This window comes from Rhincodon typus, chromosome 4, assembly GCF_021869965.1.
Source record: "Rhincodon typus isolate 14 chromosome 4, sRhiTyp1.1, whole genome shotgun sequence".
Lineage (NCBI taxonomy): Eukaryota > Metazoa > Chordata > Chondrichthyes > Orectolobiformes > Rhincodontidae > Rhincodon > Rhincodon typus.
Window position 1 is genome coordinate 76630498 of NC_063335.1, and position 15237 is coordinate 76645734.

The 15237-nt window shown below is 40.0% G+C and overlaps 1 protein-coding gene across 1 annotated transcript; it reads right to left on the minus strand.

Moving 5' to 3' along the window:
• Positions 1 to 1529: 1529 nt before the first annotated feature.
• Positions 1530 to 14828, minus strand: LOC109927809 (disks large-associated protein 1-like). The gene is made up of 4 exons (XM_048596138.1): positions 14762 to 14828; positions 13098 to 13189; positions 12683 to 12835; positions 1530 to 1742 (listed from the first exon to the last, which is right to left on the minus strand). Exons 1-4 carry the CDS (start codon positions 14826 to 14828, stop codon positions 1530 to 1532), a joined length of 525 nt encoding a protein of 174 aa, XP_048452095.1.
• Positions 14829 to 15237: the final 409 nt, after the last annotated feature.

The following is a 15237-nucleotide window of genomic DNA, read 5'->3' on the forward strand; positions in this document are numbered from 1 at the left end:
AGGACATTTCTGTTAGACAAAAACAGATATTTGCTTTCTTAAAAAAAAGACTTATTTTCATATAGCACACCATATATGTATATATTAGGAACAGATTAATGCATTTAAGCAAATACATTACCAGTCCAGATCTCTAAGTTACTGAAAGTGTAATAATTGGAAATGAAAGAGCTTAGCATACTGACAAAGTACATTACTTATTAACTGGTAACATTACTGTAGCAGGTACATAATTGGACACATTTGAATCAAAAGCACGTACAAATTGTAACAGTGAACAAGAATATTGGGTATTGTAGCTCAAACAGAAATTGATAAAAGACAGTTAAAAAAATGTCAGACACCTGATAGGATCAGATTAGTTTGTTCTCAAGGTATGGCAAAGAATCACTAGCCCTTATCCAGTGAATTTCAGAAGCAGGCACTCTTCTCTGAAAATAAACATTATAACTATCATACTTTTAAAAGTATGCACTGTATCATCATTGCATCATCCAAATGGCTCATCTACAATGACATGTTGATCTCATAGTTTTTTCTATTTCATACCTTCTTACCAGACTACTATCAATTAAAAGGCGCAGTAAGGAGCACTCTAATGCTATTCTTGAGTTTACATGGAAGTAGGGAACACAAAGATTAGGAAGCCCATTTTATGCATGGCTTTCACATACTCAATTTATCTGAAGAGTTGCCTGCAACTATCCCATTTTGCTCATTATAAAAAAAATTCTCTTTCCCTGCCATTACTGACCTTTTGTAACTAACTGCTTGAGTAGATGGACAATCCATGGTACATCTTTAAAATCTGCCACTCAAGATTTTAGTTTTTGTTTAATGTATCTGTGTTAACCCCTGCGTTTATGAATGCATGTAGCTTCCGAAGGTTATGCGCTTTAAAGAACAAGAAAAAGAGAAAGTGCCCCGCTCTTTGCTCATGGTGCTGTGAGCACATTCGAGGTTCACTATTGTCAAAATCCAGTTATAAACGTGTGAGGTGTTAAGAGTTATGCACTCATCCATTTTGAAATAATTAATCTTGGTCCTAAATTCTAACATCTACATTTAGGAAGACATCAATTTCCCAAAAGACCTTTCAGCAGTATTAAATTCTGGTGTTTCTATTGCTGTGCGCACGTAAATTCTAGTTCTTTCCTTAATTTTATTTAACTATTTGTTAGCAGTTGAAACTTAACTACAGATATGGATGATTCAATGGAGCCAAGTACAGAGGTTACAAAAATGCAACAGCAACAACAATTAATATGAAGCCATGCAAATGACATGGCAGTTAGCAAATATTTAATGCAGCTACATTAATGATAGGAAATTGGAACAGCTTATTATCCTTCTCCTGGGTTTATTAAGAATGCCACCCGTACACGAATCCGTTCAGACATTTAAAATTCCAAAGGGGCTTAAAGGGATATGAACACTTGGCTGTATCCCAAATTAACTTGTAACATGAATGTGCTACAAACAACCCACCCTGTGATTGTAAAGTTATCACAGTTCCTACCCAGTGTGGCTTATAGTCTGGTCTGGGCCTCTGGGATATAAATTTCAATGCTGTCTGCACTTTCTGTGGCAGAGTTCTGTCTCACAGATGCAGCTCGCTTGGCAGCCATCAGGCGTTTCCGTGCCTCCTGCCTTTGTTTCTCTGTGGCTTCCAGTGATTTTTCACGTTTGAGGGGCACTTGACCCTTTGGCGGTTTCTTTGGCACAGGAGGAGGTATTCTTTTCTCCTGCAGTAAGAAATACAACAGCATGTGAGTGACTAGTGTTCTTCAGGTAGGTGTGGCAAAACACAACTACAGTATTTCACACAATCCATAGATGCATACAGCACCTGGCAACATTGTTGCCGTCGCTTTTTTGAAGAAAACGTATCAAGTCACTATCAAAATTACTCAACGTTATTGACACCACCATGTCACCAATTCACACAGAAATTATCTTTCCTTCTGGTGCCCAACTACACAGTATCAATATGATATCTGAAGAAAGGGAGGAAAGGACAAAATGTTCTCGTAGCTCTATAGCCTTGTGCAAGTTTAGATTCTCGGGAAGCAATAGCTCAGTCAGAAACAGTATTTTATAGTTAAGCAAACAAACTTGTTCCATTAGACTAATTGTTTCACTTCTTATGTAGTTAAACTCCAACTTAGCTTAGTGGGACCACTCTCTCAGTCAGAAGCATGTGGATCAAAATGTTCCAGAGGTTTGTGGCATTGAAGGAGAGCTCAGTGGTTGAGGGTGAAAACTATCAGTTGACACAGAACCTCTACAGTGTGAAAGCAGGCCATTCGGCCCATCAAGTCCACACTGGGGAGAATGTGCAAATCCAAACACAGCAGTTGCCCGAGGCTGGAACTGAACCTGGGTCCCTGGCACTGTGAGGCAGCAGTGCTAAGCACTGAGCCAACATGCCACCCTAAGCTGATATATTATGCTGAGGTTTGGCCCCTCAGATGGGTGTAAAAGAGTTTATATGGCACAATTTGAAGAATTTCAGAATCCTAGTGTGGAAAGAGGCAATTCAGCCTATTGAGTCTGCACTGACCATCCGAAGAGTATCCCACCCAAGTCAAGCCCCCAGCCTATCTCTGTTGCCCTGCATTTACCATGTCTACTCCACTTAGCCTGCACATCCCTAGACACTGCATAGCCATCCACCTAACCTAATTTTTGGACTGTAGGTGGAAACTGGAGCACCCAGTGGAGAGTCGCACAGACACGGGTAGAATACACAAACTCCACACAGACAGTCACTCAAGACTGGAATCGAAGTTAAGACAAAAAAACAGCAGATGCTGGAATCCAAGGTGGACAAACAGGAGGCTGGAAGAACACAGCAAGCCAGGCAGCATCTGGAGGAAAGGAGCAGTCAACGTTTCGGGTATTACTCTTCTTCAGGGCTGGGTGTGGGCGTAGGAGGAGCTGCAGATCAAAAGAGGGGGAGAGGGGTGGTAGTAATAGGTACAACCCGTTGGTTGATTGGAGGGATGAATCTGGTTGTTGGCAGGAACAGAGGAATGGAACGGCAAAGGTGAGGCTAGAAAGGGAGGCAGGGGATGGGTGGGAAGGTTATTTGAAACTGGCAAATTCATTGTTGAGTCCTCTGGGCTGTACAGGGCCCAGGGGGAAGCTAAGGTGTTGTTCTTCAAATTTGCATTCCAAGTTGCTGGGATTCTGAGACTGGAATCAAACTTGTATCCCTGGTGCTGTGAGGCAGCAGTGCTAATCACTGAGCCACCATGCCACCCAAGAACAATAAAGTCACTGACCAATATTTAAATCAACATAACTGAAACAGAGTATCCACTCGTGTATCTTATCTATTTAGTGGGATTTTGCTCTGCAAAACCAAAATTGCTGCTACATTACAGCCTACTAATATTTTTGAAATGCAATGTATTCTGGGACATCCAGAGTTTCTGAGACATCCAGAGTTTCTGAAATCAGCTGTATAAATAGAAGTTTGTTCTTTTCCTTCTCAGAAGTATTGCTTTAAATTTGCAGCTCTGTATCACTAGCACTTTTTCTGCAAACCTAATTTTCTTTTCTCTCCTGATTAGATTGGTTCTATTTATTCAGTACTATTAACCAAACGGCTAACACCATTAATGTTGGCAAGCTATTTGATCACTCCAGGGGTGCAGTATTACGTGGGAAGATGTCATTTTGCCAGGAAGTATAATAAAAGAAGACTATTATCTAAAGTGTGAGAGGTGACAGAGAAATGGAGAGGAATCTGGGTGTCCTAGTAAATGCGTCACAAAATGTTAACACGCAAGGACATAAGTAATTAGGAAAGCGAACAGAATGTTAATTTTTATTGCGAGGAGAATTGAATACAGAAGTAGGGAGCATGAGCTTCAGTTATCCAGGGCATTGGTAAGAGCACTTCCAGAGTACTGTGTATAATCTTGGCCTGCTTCTTTAAGGAAGGATACAAATGCATTGGAGGCAGCTCAATGTAGGTTTATTGAACTAATACGTGAAATGGGCAGGTTTTCTAATGAAGAAAGGTTAGGCAGGCTGTATCCACTGGAGCTTAAAACAGATTGAAACATATACGTTCTGGAGGGGCCTTGGCAGGCTGCCTGTGGAAAACATGTTCCTTCTGGTGGGAGAATCTGGAACTAGCTGTCATAATTTCAAAATAAAGAATCACTGATTTAAGACAGTGATAAGGAGAACTTTTGTCTAACAGAGAGTAGTAAGTCTTTGGAATTCTCTTTCTGAAAAGACAGCAGAAATAGAATCTTTGAATATTTTTAAGACAGAGGTAGATAGATTCTTGTCTAGAGTGGGGGTGAAAGGTAATCCAGGTAAACAAGAATGTGGAATAATCAACCCAGCCATGATCCTACTGAATGTTGAAACAGTTTCAAGTGGTTGAGTGTTCTACTTCTGCTCCTAACTCATTTATAAGTTCATACGCTGTTGATTTAGTACAACATACATAATGTGTTGGTTTAAGGGCAAGAAAGGGAAATTTCTACTTTTCAAATGCATGCACTATCTTGGGATAAGTACTTTAGATCTAAAAGTATATTTAAATTATTTAGATATGCCCTTACCTTGTTAAGATGTAGGCAAGTGGCATATGTTTTGAGATGCTAGTGCAAGGTTCATCTAACTTGCAGATTAGTGACATCTAAATAGCTCAACTTAACATCAGTATTCACTAGCTATTTGTGTTTGATATCAAATCTTTTCTTGTTCCTGGTCCTAGCTAAAAAAATATTGCATTCAAATAAATAATTATTAACCTTTTGTTAAAAGCAATTTTTTTTGCCCATTTTCATCCCCATTCTTGCCAATATTAGTAGCTCATGCCTGGATAATGTTTCACAAATATATGCAGCAATCTGCCACCTCATTTTATTTAAATATCTTGCAAATGTTTCCAAATTTTGGAGTATAATTCAACTGTGGCCAAAATTAAAATTGAGTACAATTCTGTCCTGATTCAATACCTTGATTCAACCAAGATTATTTGATAGTAATCAGAAACAGGGGTCTGGCTAATTTCTCCCCTACCCAGCCTGAGGATATAATGGGACATTGTGGCACCTCGTTGGCTTCATTGCTAACTCAGCTTAGATAATGTTTGAGATAGAGAGTTTCTTTGTCTGTATGTTACCGTACCACACAAATTGCTGTAGAAGTCACATTAGCCTCAATATAAATATAAAAATTATGTTTTCGTTTATATGCCTGTGGTTAGCAGGCAATATTTACGTTTGTATGAATTTACATGAGTCGACCAAAATGTATTAATTATAAGCAACATTATATTTTATCACATCTACATTATCATTTGGGAGGTCAGTATGCAAACATAATAACAATTTATTTTACTTAAGTACCTTGCACTGAATTTGCCTGAGGAAATGTCTTTCTCCCATCATTTATAGGAAAGCGCAACAACTTAATTATACACACAGGAAAGTTGCAATGATCATGATATGTCGGACAGCCATAAAACTAAAGTAGTAATGAACTGAGCCTTTAAAGAAGCAATGAGTTATTAATTATCTTTAGCATTATTTTAAATGTTAAATATCAAATCTGTAATTGCTGTGCGGAGGAAGACCTGGTTTCAGTATTTAGGTATGAATTTCTGTGCAGATGGAGAAGCTCTCCATTGTTATGAAAATGGTAGTGGAGGCCTGAGTATTTTGCATGGGGTGGTGTATGGTACATCCATCCACCATTCATGGAGGCAAATGTACATGTTAAAGTGAAGCTGCCTCAGATTGATCTGGTTTTCACTGGTTTATGTCCATAGCATGACGTATGCGCTTTACAGACAATAGGTCAACACCTAAAACTTCCAGTCCTTTGCACACATAAAGTTTTGGATATGGCTCTGGGACACCTTTGCAGATGGTCAGGTGTTCTTTGCTGGAGGTCAGGTGCACCATGGAAGAGATAAGATGCTCCTTGAGCAAGATCTTGTCCTCTCTGGGCTTTTACAAATAGACGTTAGTATGTATAAGACGTGCATAAACTCATTGAAACTATCAGGCTCAATGGAAATGTCAAAGCAATGGTCAAGCGAACTGTAAAGCCATCATGGATTAAAATCTCCTTTCAATATTTGCAAAGAAAAACCCTACCTCCATTGTTTAAAAAGAATCAGTACTTGCTATTCCACTATTTTGACACAAGCCTGAGGGCTATTATTAAAGGATTATTGTTACGTGACTAATTTCACAATAGTCAATTCATCAAGGACCATGCAAAAACTTTATTAAATCTAAACGTAGCTCTTGATGTCTGCTCATGTTGGATATTGGGTGAGATGGCATGGTATATGTAAGAATACATGGGGTGATAAGGGAATATGGATTGATACTAAGGTGGCATTTAAGACGCTATGTGGAGGGGTAAGGTGGCATGGATTGGCATGCAGCATATGAAACGGTCATTGAAGGTGGTACAGAAGCAAAGGTTGGCATGGAGTATATAAGGAGTCATGGGGAGTGGGTTGGCAACATGAGGTGGCATGGATTGAGCATAACGGGTGTGTGTGGGGTGGTGGGGGTGGTGGAGGTGAAGAGCTGTGATAGCTATTCTTTGCCAGTGTGTCAAGTCAGGCCTTCTACCCAGGCCACCTGCACACCCAGCTGTTTCCAAGCTCTTTTCTGTATCCCATGACTCCCATTTTCACTTGTTCACAAAAATGAGAACTTGGACCATCATGCACTACCATCCTGACTTAACAAATATTGCAGTTCCTTTATTGTTGCTGGGTCAAAATACTGGAACTCCCAACTTAACAGCGACATACTTTCCTTACACAAACTGCAGGGGACTGTTCAAAAAGACAGCTCAGCAGCACCTTGTTGAGCACAAGTAGGGGATAGCTGATAAACGCTGGTCTTGCCAGCAACACAGATCCCATAAATTAATTTTTAAAAGATCTGCTTTATAGTGCTTTTATACCTTACTGCTATGTTCATACCGGTATGATCCTTGTTTCAGTATGCCTTATGCTAACATTACCGTTCACTTTCTTTGTGAGCACATTGGATCCATCTCTTGTTTCACTGGGGTGTTGGGTTACAGGCATTCAGTGCTGCTCCCTTTTCACTACACTGCCACCCTTCTTAGTCTCTAGTATCCCCGAGCTGTCCTTATCCATGAATAAGGCTCTCACACTTTTCAGTACTATACGACCTTTTATTTACAGGTTACTGAATATATGTCTCTGGTATTGTGTCAGCCTGGTGAACCTTCGCTGCACTCCCTTAATAGCAAGATTGTCCTTCCTTAGACTAGGAGACCAAAACTGCACACAGTACTCAAAATGTGGCCTCACCAAGGCCTGGTATAACTGCAGAAAAAACATCTCTACTCCTATACTCAAATCCTCTCGCTATGAAGGCCAGCATGCTATTAGCTTTCCTCATCGCCTGCCGCACCTACGTACCAACCTTCAGCGACTCTCATTGCAGCTCAACTTTTCCTAAACTGCCACCATTCAGATAATAATCTGCCTTCCTTTTTTTGCAACCAAAGTGGATAACTTCACATTTATCCACATTATATGGCATTTGCCAAGCATTTGCCCATTCAGCCATTCTGTCCAAGTCACCCTGCAACAACTTAGCATCCTCCTCACAGCACACACTGCTCCCCAGCTTAGTGTCATTTGCAAATATGGAGATATTGCATTCGATTCCTTCATCCAAATCATTAATTTATATTGCGAACAGCTGGGATCCCAGCAGTGAACCCTGTGGTACCCCACTCGTCACGGCCTGCCACTCTGAAAAGAGCCCGTTTATTCCAGCTCTCTGCCTGTCTGTCTGGGGCTCAGTTTACAGGATTCTTGCAATTTGTTTTTTGAACTTACTTGCACTGCCATTAATATCATTATTATTATCTTCCACATCTCCATGTTCAAACCCATTAGGTCAAGATAGTCTAGAATGCCGAATAGATGCCCTGATATGGTTTGTTTGATTTTCACACAGGGTAATGATTCTATCCCATTCCCTTATCTTTTGTACAATCCTGTATGGTACTTGATGGAGTCTGGCTATCTCTATTCACATACTATGGTTACCAGACTCATTCTCACCTTGGCTTGAGTCAGATCAACACCTTTCTGTTTCTCCTGAACGTTCCATCAGATGTCAAATTATGTAGGATCTTAGTTGATCTGTTGCTTGGAGGACTGTTGTCTCTGCTTGTCTGCCCCTCCTCCAGACTTTTACACAAAGTTGACAGTGTTTTTGCTTCATGCCTTCAGCTATACCACTTCTGTTGCTTCCTTCTGTGGTCTTTTGTCTCTCTTCTTGATCATCCTGTTGTCCTGAGACATTATTTTCGGCCTCACATTGCATAACAACAATGGGATCTCTGTTTTTAATCTTCTTCCCATGAGCCAGTGAGTATGCATTGTTAATTATGCTGATCTACACTGAGCATTGCTAACTACAAGTCTGCAATCTTGGGCATTAGTGACTTTATGGTTTTGATCACCTTCACTGCTTCTCTATTTCCCTAAGGATGAATTGGAGAACTGGTAGATAAATGTCTCTGTAGTGAACTTACTGAATTCCACATTCACAAATTGAGGTTTGTTATCCAGAATTTCAGTGCTCCAATCATTGCCTCTGAAGTATGAAGTCTTGAAGTCTCAATCCATCTTGAGTAACAATCTATTAGTATAGTTCGTATAGCATAGTATAGTATAGTATGATAAATTTGTGCCACCTTCTCTCACAATCACGTTGGACATTTTTAAGGCATTAATAGTCCAGCTGGCACCTGACTGTTGATAGCACATGTGAGACACGCTGAGATAAAATCTTCAGTTTCTTCTAAAATATCAGGCCACCATGTAGAGGGTGGAGATCTAGCCCTGCACTTTGTGATTCCCATTTTAAGATTTCTTGCCTCATAGACTTCAGTGGCGACCAATCCGTGGCTGTATACCAATAGGTCTTCCGCAACTGTTCAGTGTTGCTTCTATTCAAAACCTGATCTGCTGGACAGTGTATGAACTCTCACTTCCAGAAAGACTTCAATCGTTTTTGTGTGCTCGCTTGACTTCTGAGCTCCACAATTTCTCTGAGGAAGTGCACTGGTCTCTGCAGTAGAATATGATTCTACCTATTAATTAACAATTACGTCTTTTTTCAGCCTGATCCACTGTTGCCTGGAAACTGTATTACCCATCATCTGTGCCTGCCTGGGAATGAACTATCACTTTGCCATATCTCGTTAGTCTGTACCTGAATCTCTGCATTTGCAATAGCAGTTTTGGAATCTCCTTTGATTCTAGTAATGTGACTCGTGACTGTTTTGACCTGCAATCTCAATCCCATGAAATGAGGTGCAAACATTTTGCATTCCCCTGTAACAAACAATGCTTCTTTTTCAATTGTAGCATATTGATGCTTTTGAAGCAAATGGACTACTTGGTTCCATCATTCTGCACCTGCATGAGAACTGCACATAATCCCTCGGAGGATGCATCTGTGGCTACTGTGGTAAATAAATAAGCCTGAGTCAGAATGAGCTAACACATTTTAAAAAGAGTAACATTTCCTTAATCTTTTGAACAGCTGTAGTCTGTTTCTGAATCCAGTATCATTGTTGGCCTTACCTCATACAGTCTTATAAGTGGAGTGCGACTGGTCAGGTTAGGAATGAATTTTCCCACTTGGGTCCCAATTCCTCATAGCACAGTAAGTCGTTGGCTGTGGAAATTCACTTGTTTGACCCTTGTCTTTCTGGGATCCACAGTGGTACTTTGCTTCTCTATTATGTGTCTCAAAAATATAGAGTGGAATTCTCCCAGTCCCTGAATCACATGGGCCATGGTGAGAAATTTGGGAAAATTAGGTGAGATGCCTAGTGAGGACTTTCTCAGTGTTGATAGCAGCAAGTCCAATTTTTCAATCAATAGTTGGATGATGAGTCAAAATTCTTTCTAGTGAGTAGCAAGAGGCCTATTTGCTTGGATTATCACTCAGTATCACCCTCATTACTACCTAATCTCAACTCATTAAGGTGCACTTTCCCATTCTTCCACCCACCTGCTAGAAACTAAATGCTAAAGAATTCCCAGCATGAAAATCAGAGTAGTTACCTGGTCACTCCAGGTCACTGCTTGTTCATCTGTTCAGCCATCTTGGACAGCCAACACAAGAAATCTAGCTAGGACTCATGGACAGAAACCCAGACAAAATTTGCCAAAATTAACATTTAGCTGATTTCTGATAAAATTTAACCCTTAATTTTGGTCTTTGAGAATTGACACTTTGTATTGAGTTTAAGGCTTGCACATTGTAATATTTTTAAAACATCTTGATGTCAGAGTGGTCAGACTCTTCATTGGTCTGACCTTGTATAATACCATGGCTGACATCAAACGTGACAAATGATACCTTGCTTGCCTTCCAGAATCCTTGATGTTAATCTCTGAAAGATTTCTAGTGTTGAAATTCTGAAAGGTAAATGTAATCTAAATGGTTTGATTTTGATTGGTTTGATTTATTATTGCCACATGTACAGAGACACAGTGAAAAGTATTGTTTTGCATGCTATCCAGGCAAATCATACCTTACATAAGTAAATCAGGGTAATAGAACACAGAATATAGTGTTATAGCTACAGAGAAGTGCAGAGAAAGATCAATTCTACTCTATGAGAGGTCTGATAACAGTGGGGAAGAAGCTTTTCTGGAATCTATTGGTATGTGTTTTAAAACTTTTGTATCTTCTGCCCAATGGAAGAGGGTGGAAGAGAGTATAACGAGTTCGGGAGGGGTATTTGATTATGTTGGTTACTTTCCTGAGGCAGTGGGAAGCGTAGGCAGAGTCAATGTAAGGAAGGCTGGCTTGTGTGATGGACCGGGCTGCATTCAAAACTCTCTGTGATTTCTTGCAATCTTGGACAAAGCAGTTGCCATACCCAGCTATGATGCATCTGGTTAGGATAATTTCTGTGGTGCATGGACAATAATTAGTAAGAGTCATTGTGCTGGATTTCTTTAGCCTTCTGAAGAAGTGGAGGCATTGGTGTGCTTTCTTGACTGTACCATCGCTGCAGATGGACCAGGACAGATTGTTGGTGATATTTACTCCCAGGAGCTTGAAGCTCTCGACCACCTCCACCTCAGCCCCATTGATACAGATGGGGGTGTGTCCTCCACTTCGCTTCCTCAAGGGTTTAAATCCAGATGAGTTTAGATTCTTCTTGCACAGTAATGTAGTATTTTCTGTAAGAGATCTTGCCAAATACATGCATTTCTAGTTAATAGTGATGTGTTCTGGTCCTTCACTGCATTGAAAGCCTCATAATCTGTCATGCGTTGTGATTGAGTAAAGTGGTAAAGTGACTATAAGATTGGTAAGATTGGTAAAGTGACTATACCCCTGAAGATCTGTGCCCCTGAATTTTGCAGTTTGACACTTGTGGGTTGAACATCCACTGTTTTTATCCATAGCAGGCAGTCAGCCATATTGAAACAGACATCCTGTATGAATTTTAAATATGTCAAATCCTTTCTTGTGTAAAATGATAGTGCAGAATCTCTGCTGGCCCCATTTGACTTCACCTAGAAATGTCGGCTTACTTTGTTGATCTTCACTCTTGGTTTCTTGGCTATCTGTTTTTCCAAACATGGTAAAGTCACGAGATTGATCATGCATAATCTCAGGCTAATGTGCTGGGAACATGGGATCAAATCCTATCATGGCAGCTGTTGAAATTTGAATGCAATAATACCTCAGAGTATGACCAGATTTTGCATTGGACTAAATTATATGACAAGCAGCTTCATTAAGTCTGTAAGGACAGCAGTACTTACCTCTATGCGTTGTCTCATGAGGATATCACCAGTTATAGGCCCAACAGAAATGTACTGACCTGATGCCTTTGTTCCATTGCATGCAACCCTAACACAGACCAGTAATTCTAAAACAGCCAGATCTAGAGTTCCCATTTCTGGCCTAGTTGTGGGCCCTTAGCATTTTCAATTTTCTGTAGAAATGACAATGTCTTGAACAGAGTTGCCATCTGATTAATTAGTGTACTTCACTGACCTGGGTAAGTGCTTGAATACTTCCCCTTCATTGCTTGAAGTCTTCCCGGAAGTCACTCTCTCCCTCTCTTTGGTACTGTAACATTCTATTTACTCATATTTACTGAATATTAGGGCTGGGAAGGAATCCAACTGGGGAGTTACGGGAAGAGGCCATCATGAGTGTTGTGAACGCAGGGAAATAAGAAATTACAGAAACATTTTGTGATTAAAGATTTACTTCTAATTGGCAGCCATTGTAGAATATGTCTGAATTTCATTCTATTAATTTCTCTTTGTGATGAAAATGAATATTAACCCTTGCCCACATTCAATTTGATCCGTGATATGTACTGAACTATCTGATTTCAGTCCATTCAACTATAGAAAACATCCAAAACATTCCTTCTAAATCCATCTTGCAACATTCCTTTGACCACACAGTTACCATGCATTTCTAAGAATCACTAGGCACAAAATTTGTTCAGATTATCTGGCATCTACTGTAAATGTCGCTCAAAATGGATCTGTGAAACCACCAAGGCATTACAGAAAGAAATCTGAGAACACTGCAGATTAGAGAAGTGCATTTATTTTTTGTCGATTTATTGGGAATATCCAAGGTACCTTCTTTTCAGGAAGTTCCACCTGTTTCCAATTGTTTGCCTTCAGTTGATGCAGCTCATCAAATTTCATGCTGACATTTTCAATAGACAACTGCAACATGTCCCAAAATCCTGCCAAGTCTTGGGAGGTTAATCGAGGACAAGCATTTGGATTCTGTGCACAGCAGGAGAAGAATGTGTAAGTTTTGCACTTACTTTATTTTCTAAGAATACACACAGGCATACACATATATGCATTTTTTTTGCTTGTATTAGATCCTTATTTTGATGGCTTTGGTATGCCAGTAAAATTAAAACTATTTGAAGATTAAACAATTCAGTTCAGTCACTGCTTGGATGAATCAATGCTGTCATGGTTACAGTAATTTGGCGGGAACAAGCGTGATGGAATGCACATTAATACAATGTTCACATACCATGTTTTCTTCACATAGTCCGCTGAATTGTTGGAACTTCTGGGACATTAGGAGTTGAGCACTTCCAATTGCACTTCGTATTTTCCCCAAAACTAAAGTAAAATAATAGAAGGAAGAAGTGATATTCAATAAGCTTCAAATAAACTGTATACTGTACAATTCAATACCTAGCTCAGTGTTGTTTGAAAATAAGTCTGTACTCAGCTAAGTGATTAAATGCTTTGGATATTAAAAAAAAACACATTTAATCAAAATGAGAGAAACTGTTACAAATAAATTTTCAGAGTCCCTGAATTCAATTTTATTTTCTGCTAAATAAATAACTTAAGTCCTTGTTAAGGCTCAATTCTGGATAATTAAATCTGTGTAAGCAAATTTTCAGGCCAGTTATTGCTTTTCATCTGACTCCGTCTTTACTCAATATCCATAAACAAGCAAAAGCCGCTGGACTGTCATCAGGAACGGTTCATTTTCCTCCCTGACCCAAAGGTAAGGCCGTCAGTCAATAATCCTATGTTACAGCCTCAGCTGAGATCAGCTGACAGCAGAGATTCATGAACGGAGTTCTTCCTGGTTGCTGCAGCTGTTCAATGGACAAAACTTCTGAATCAGTAGACAGACAGTCACTTTCCTCAAAATAGTCATCTAGAAAATCTGCAGGGATGCATTCTGGCAATTAACCCCTCTATCACAGACTCAGATCATTTAATGGATGGCAGATTTCTGTAGCAAAAGGGAAACCTATGAGCAGTCGGAGGTAGCAAAATATGTTATCAGGCATTTCTGAGATTGGGATGCAAGGCATTAGGACAATCCAGAACCTCTGTTAAATGCCTTTATCATCCTCCTCCACAGAAGTGTAGCATGCAGATATTAAAACTGACAAAAAATATTGCTTCTCTTGTCTGGGCCATCGCATAGACATCACTTTCATCACTGTCCCTTTACTGTTTGCAATGAAAATCAATGGCAGGACTGAGATGAAGAATGAATGTATCAACTTAGAATTACAGCTCTTGTATAAGGATAGTATGTGTAAGGAATTCTTAAACCAAAGGTTCACATGAAAGAAATGGTAACTGTGCAATAGATTCTGAGCTGGGTGAGGCAGGAATGGTGTTTGACTATATGGTCAACCCTCCAATCCTGAGGCTGTTCTATAGCCAGAGTAAATGACCTCTCACTGACCATTGTGTTAAGTCCTTTCGGTGGAGCTTCCTTTGAATTATTGCTGACTACTGTTTCAAAGAAAGTGTGGTAGGTAGTGGTTGAAGAATTGAGAAGCAGGAGACTTCTGCTGGGAACTTTGTTGGCATGAAGAAGTGGTGTTGTGAGATGTAAGGAAAAGAGGGGCATTTGATAATTTACAGATGCCTGATGATGGAATTGCAAATAATGCTGACACACATGCAGTCTCACCAATGACTGAGGTCAGAGATTAGGAATTACATAGGGAGCAATTCCTCTCCCAACTCCTCAAACCTGTCCACTCCCTCTTTGCCTGGTTGGGTGCAGCTCCAACAACACTCAAGAAGCTTGACGCCATCCAGATCAATGCAACTGCTTGATCAGTACTCTATCCATTACCTTAACCATTAGTTCCAACATAACACACAGTGGTAACAGTGTGTACATACAAAATGTGCTGTAACAACTTGCCAAACCTCCTTTGAAGCACTTGAGCCTATGACCTCCACCATCTAGGTAGAAGTTGAAGGGCATCAGATGCATGGGTACACCACAACCTGGGAGTTCCCATCCAAGCAACACATCATTGTGACTTAAAACTGTATCACTGTTCCTTCACTGTCACTGGAGTTATTCAGTAACAGTATTTAGGATGTACCTACATTACCTACACCCTAATGGTTCAAGAAAGCAGAACACCATCACCTTCTCAAGCCCCAGTGTGGATGGGGAATGAATTTTAACCTCGCCAATGATGCTGTCATCTCACGAAGGAATGGAAACAAACTTGATGTCTGAGCCAAATGGATGGATAAGACCAATCCAAGATGCAATGGTCTTGATGGTGGGTCAACACCGAGTTGTGAAACTGCAGATCTTGACAAGGTCTTGGTCATCCATTGCACTCGGATTTATCTTCAGCCTTTTAGATTCATTTTGCCAATGGACTAAA

Coding starts and splice junctions, on each gene's coding strand:
- LOC109927809 (XM_048596138.1), bottom strand. CDS start 14,828: ATGCATCTGATGCCCTTCAACTTCTACCTAGATGGTGGAGGTCATAGG. Junction 13,190..14,761: donor GCTCAAGTGCTTCAAAGGAG/GTTTGGCAAGTT, acceptor ATTTTACTTTAG/TTTTGGGGAAAATACGAAGT. Junction 12,836..13,097: donor GACTATGTGAAGAAAACATG/GTATGTGAACAT, acceptor TGCTGTGCACAG/AATCCAAATGCTTGTCCTCG.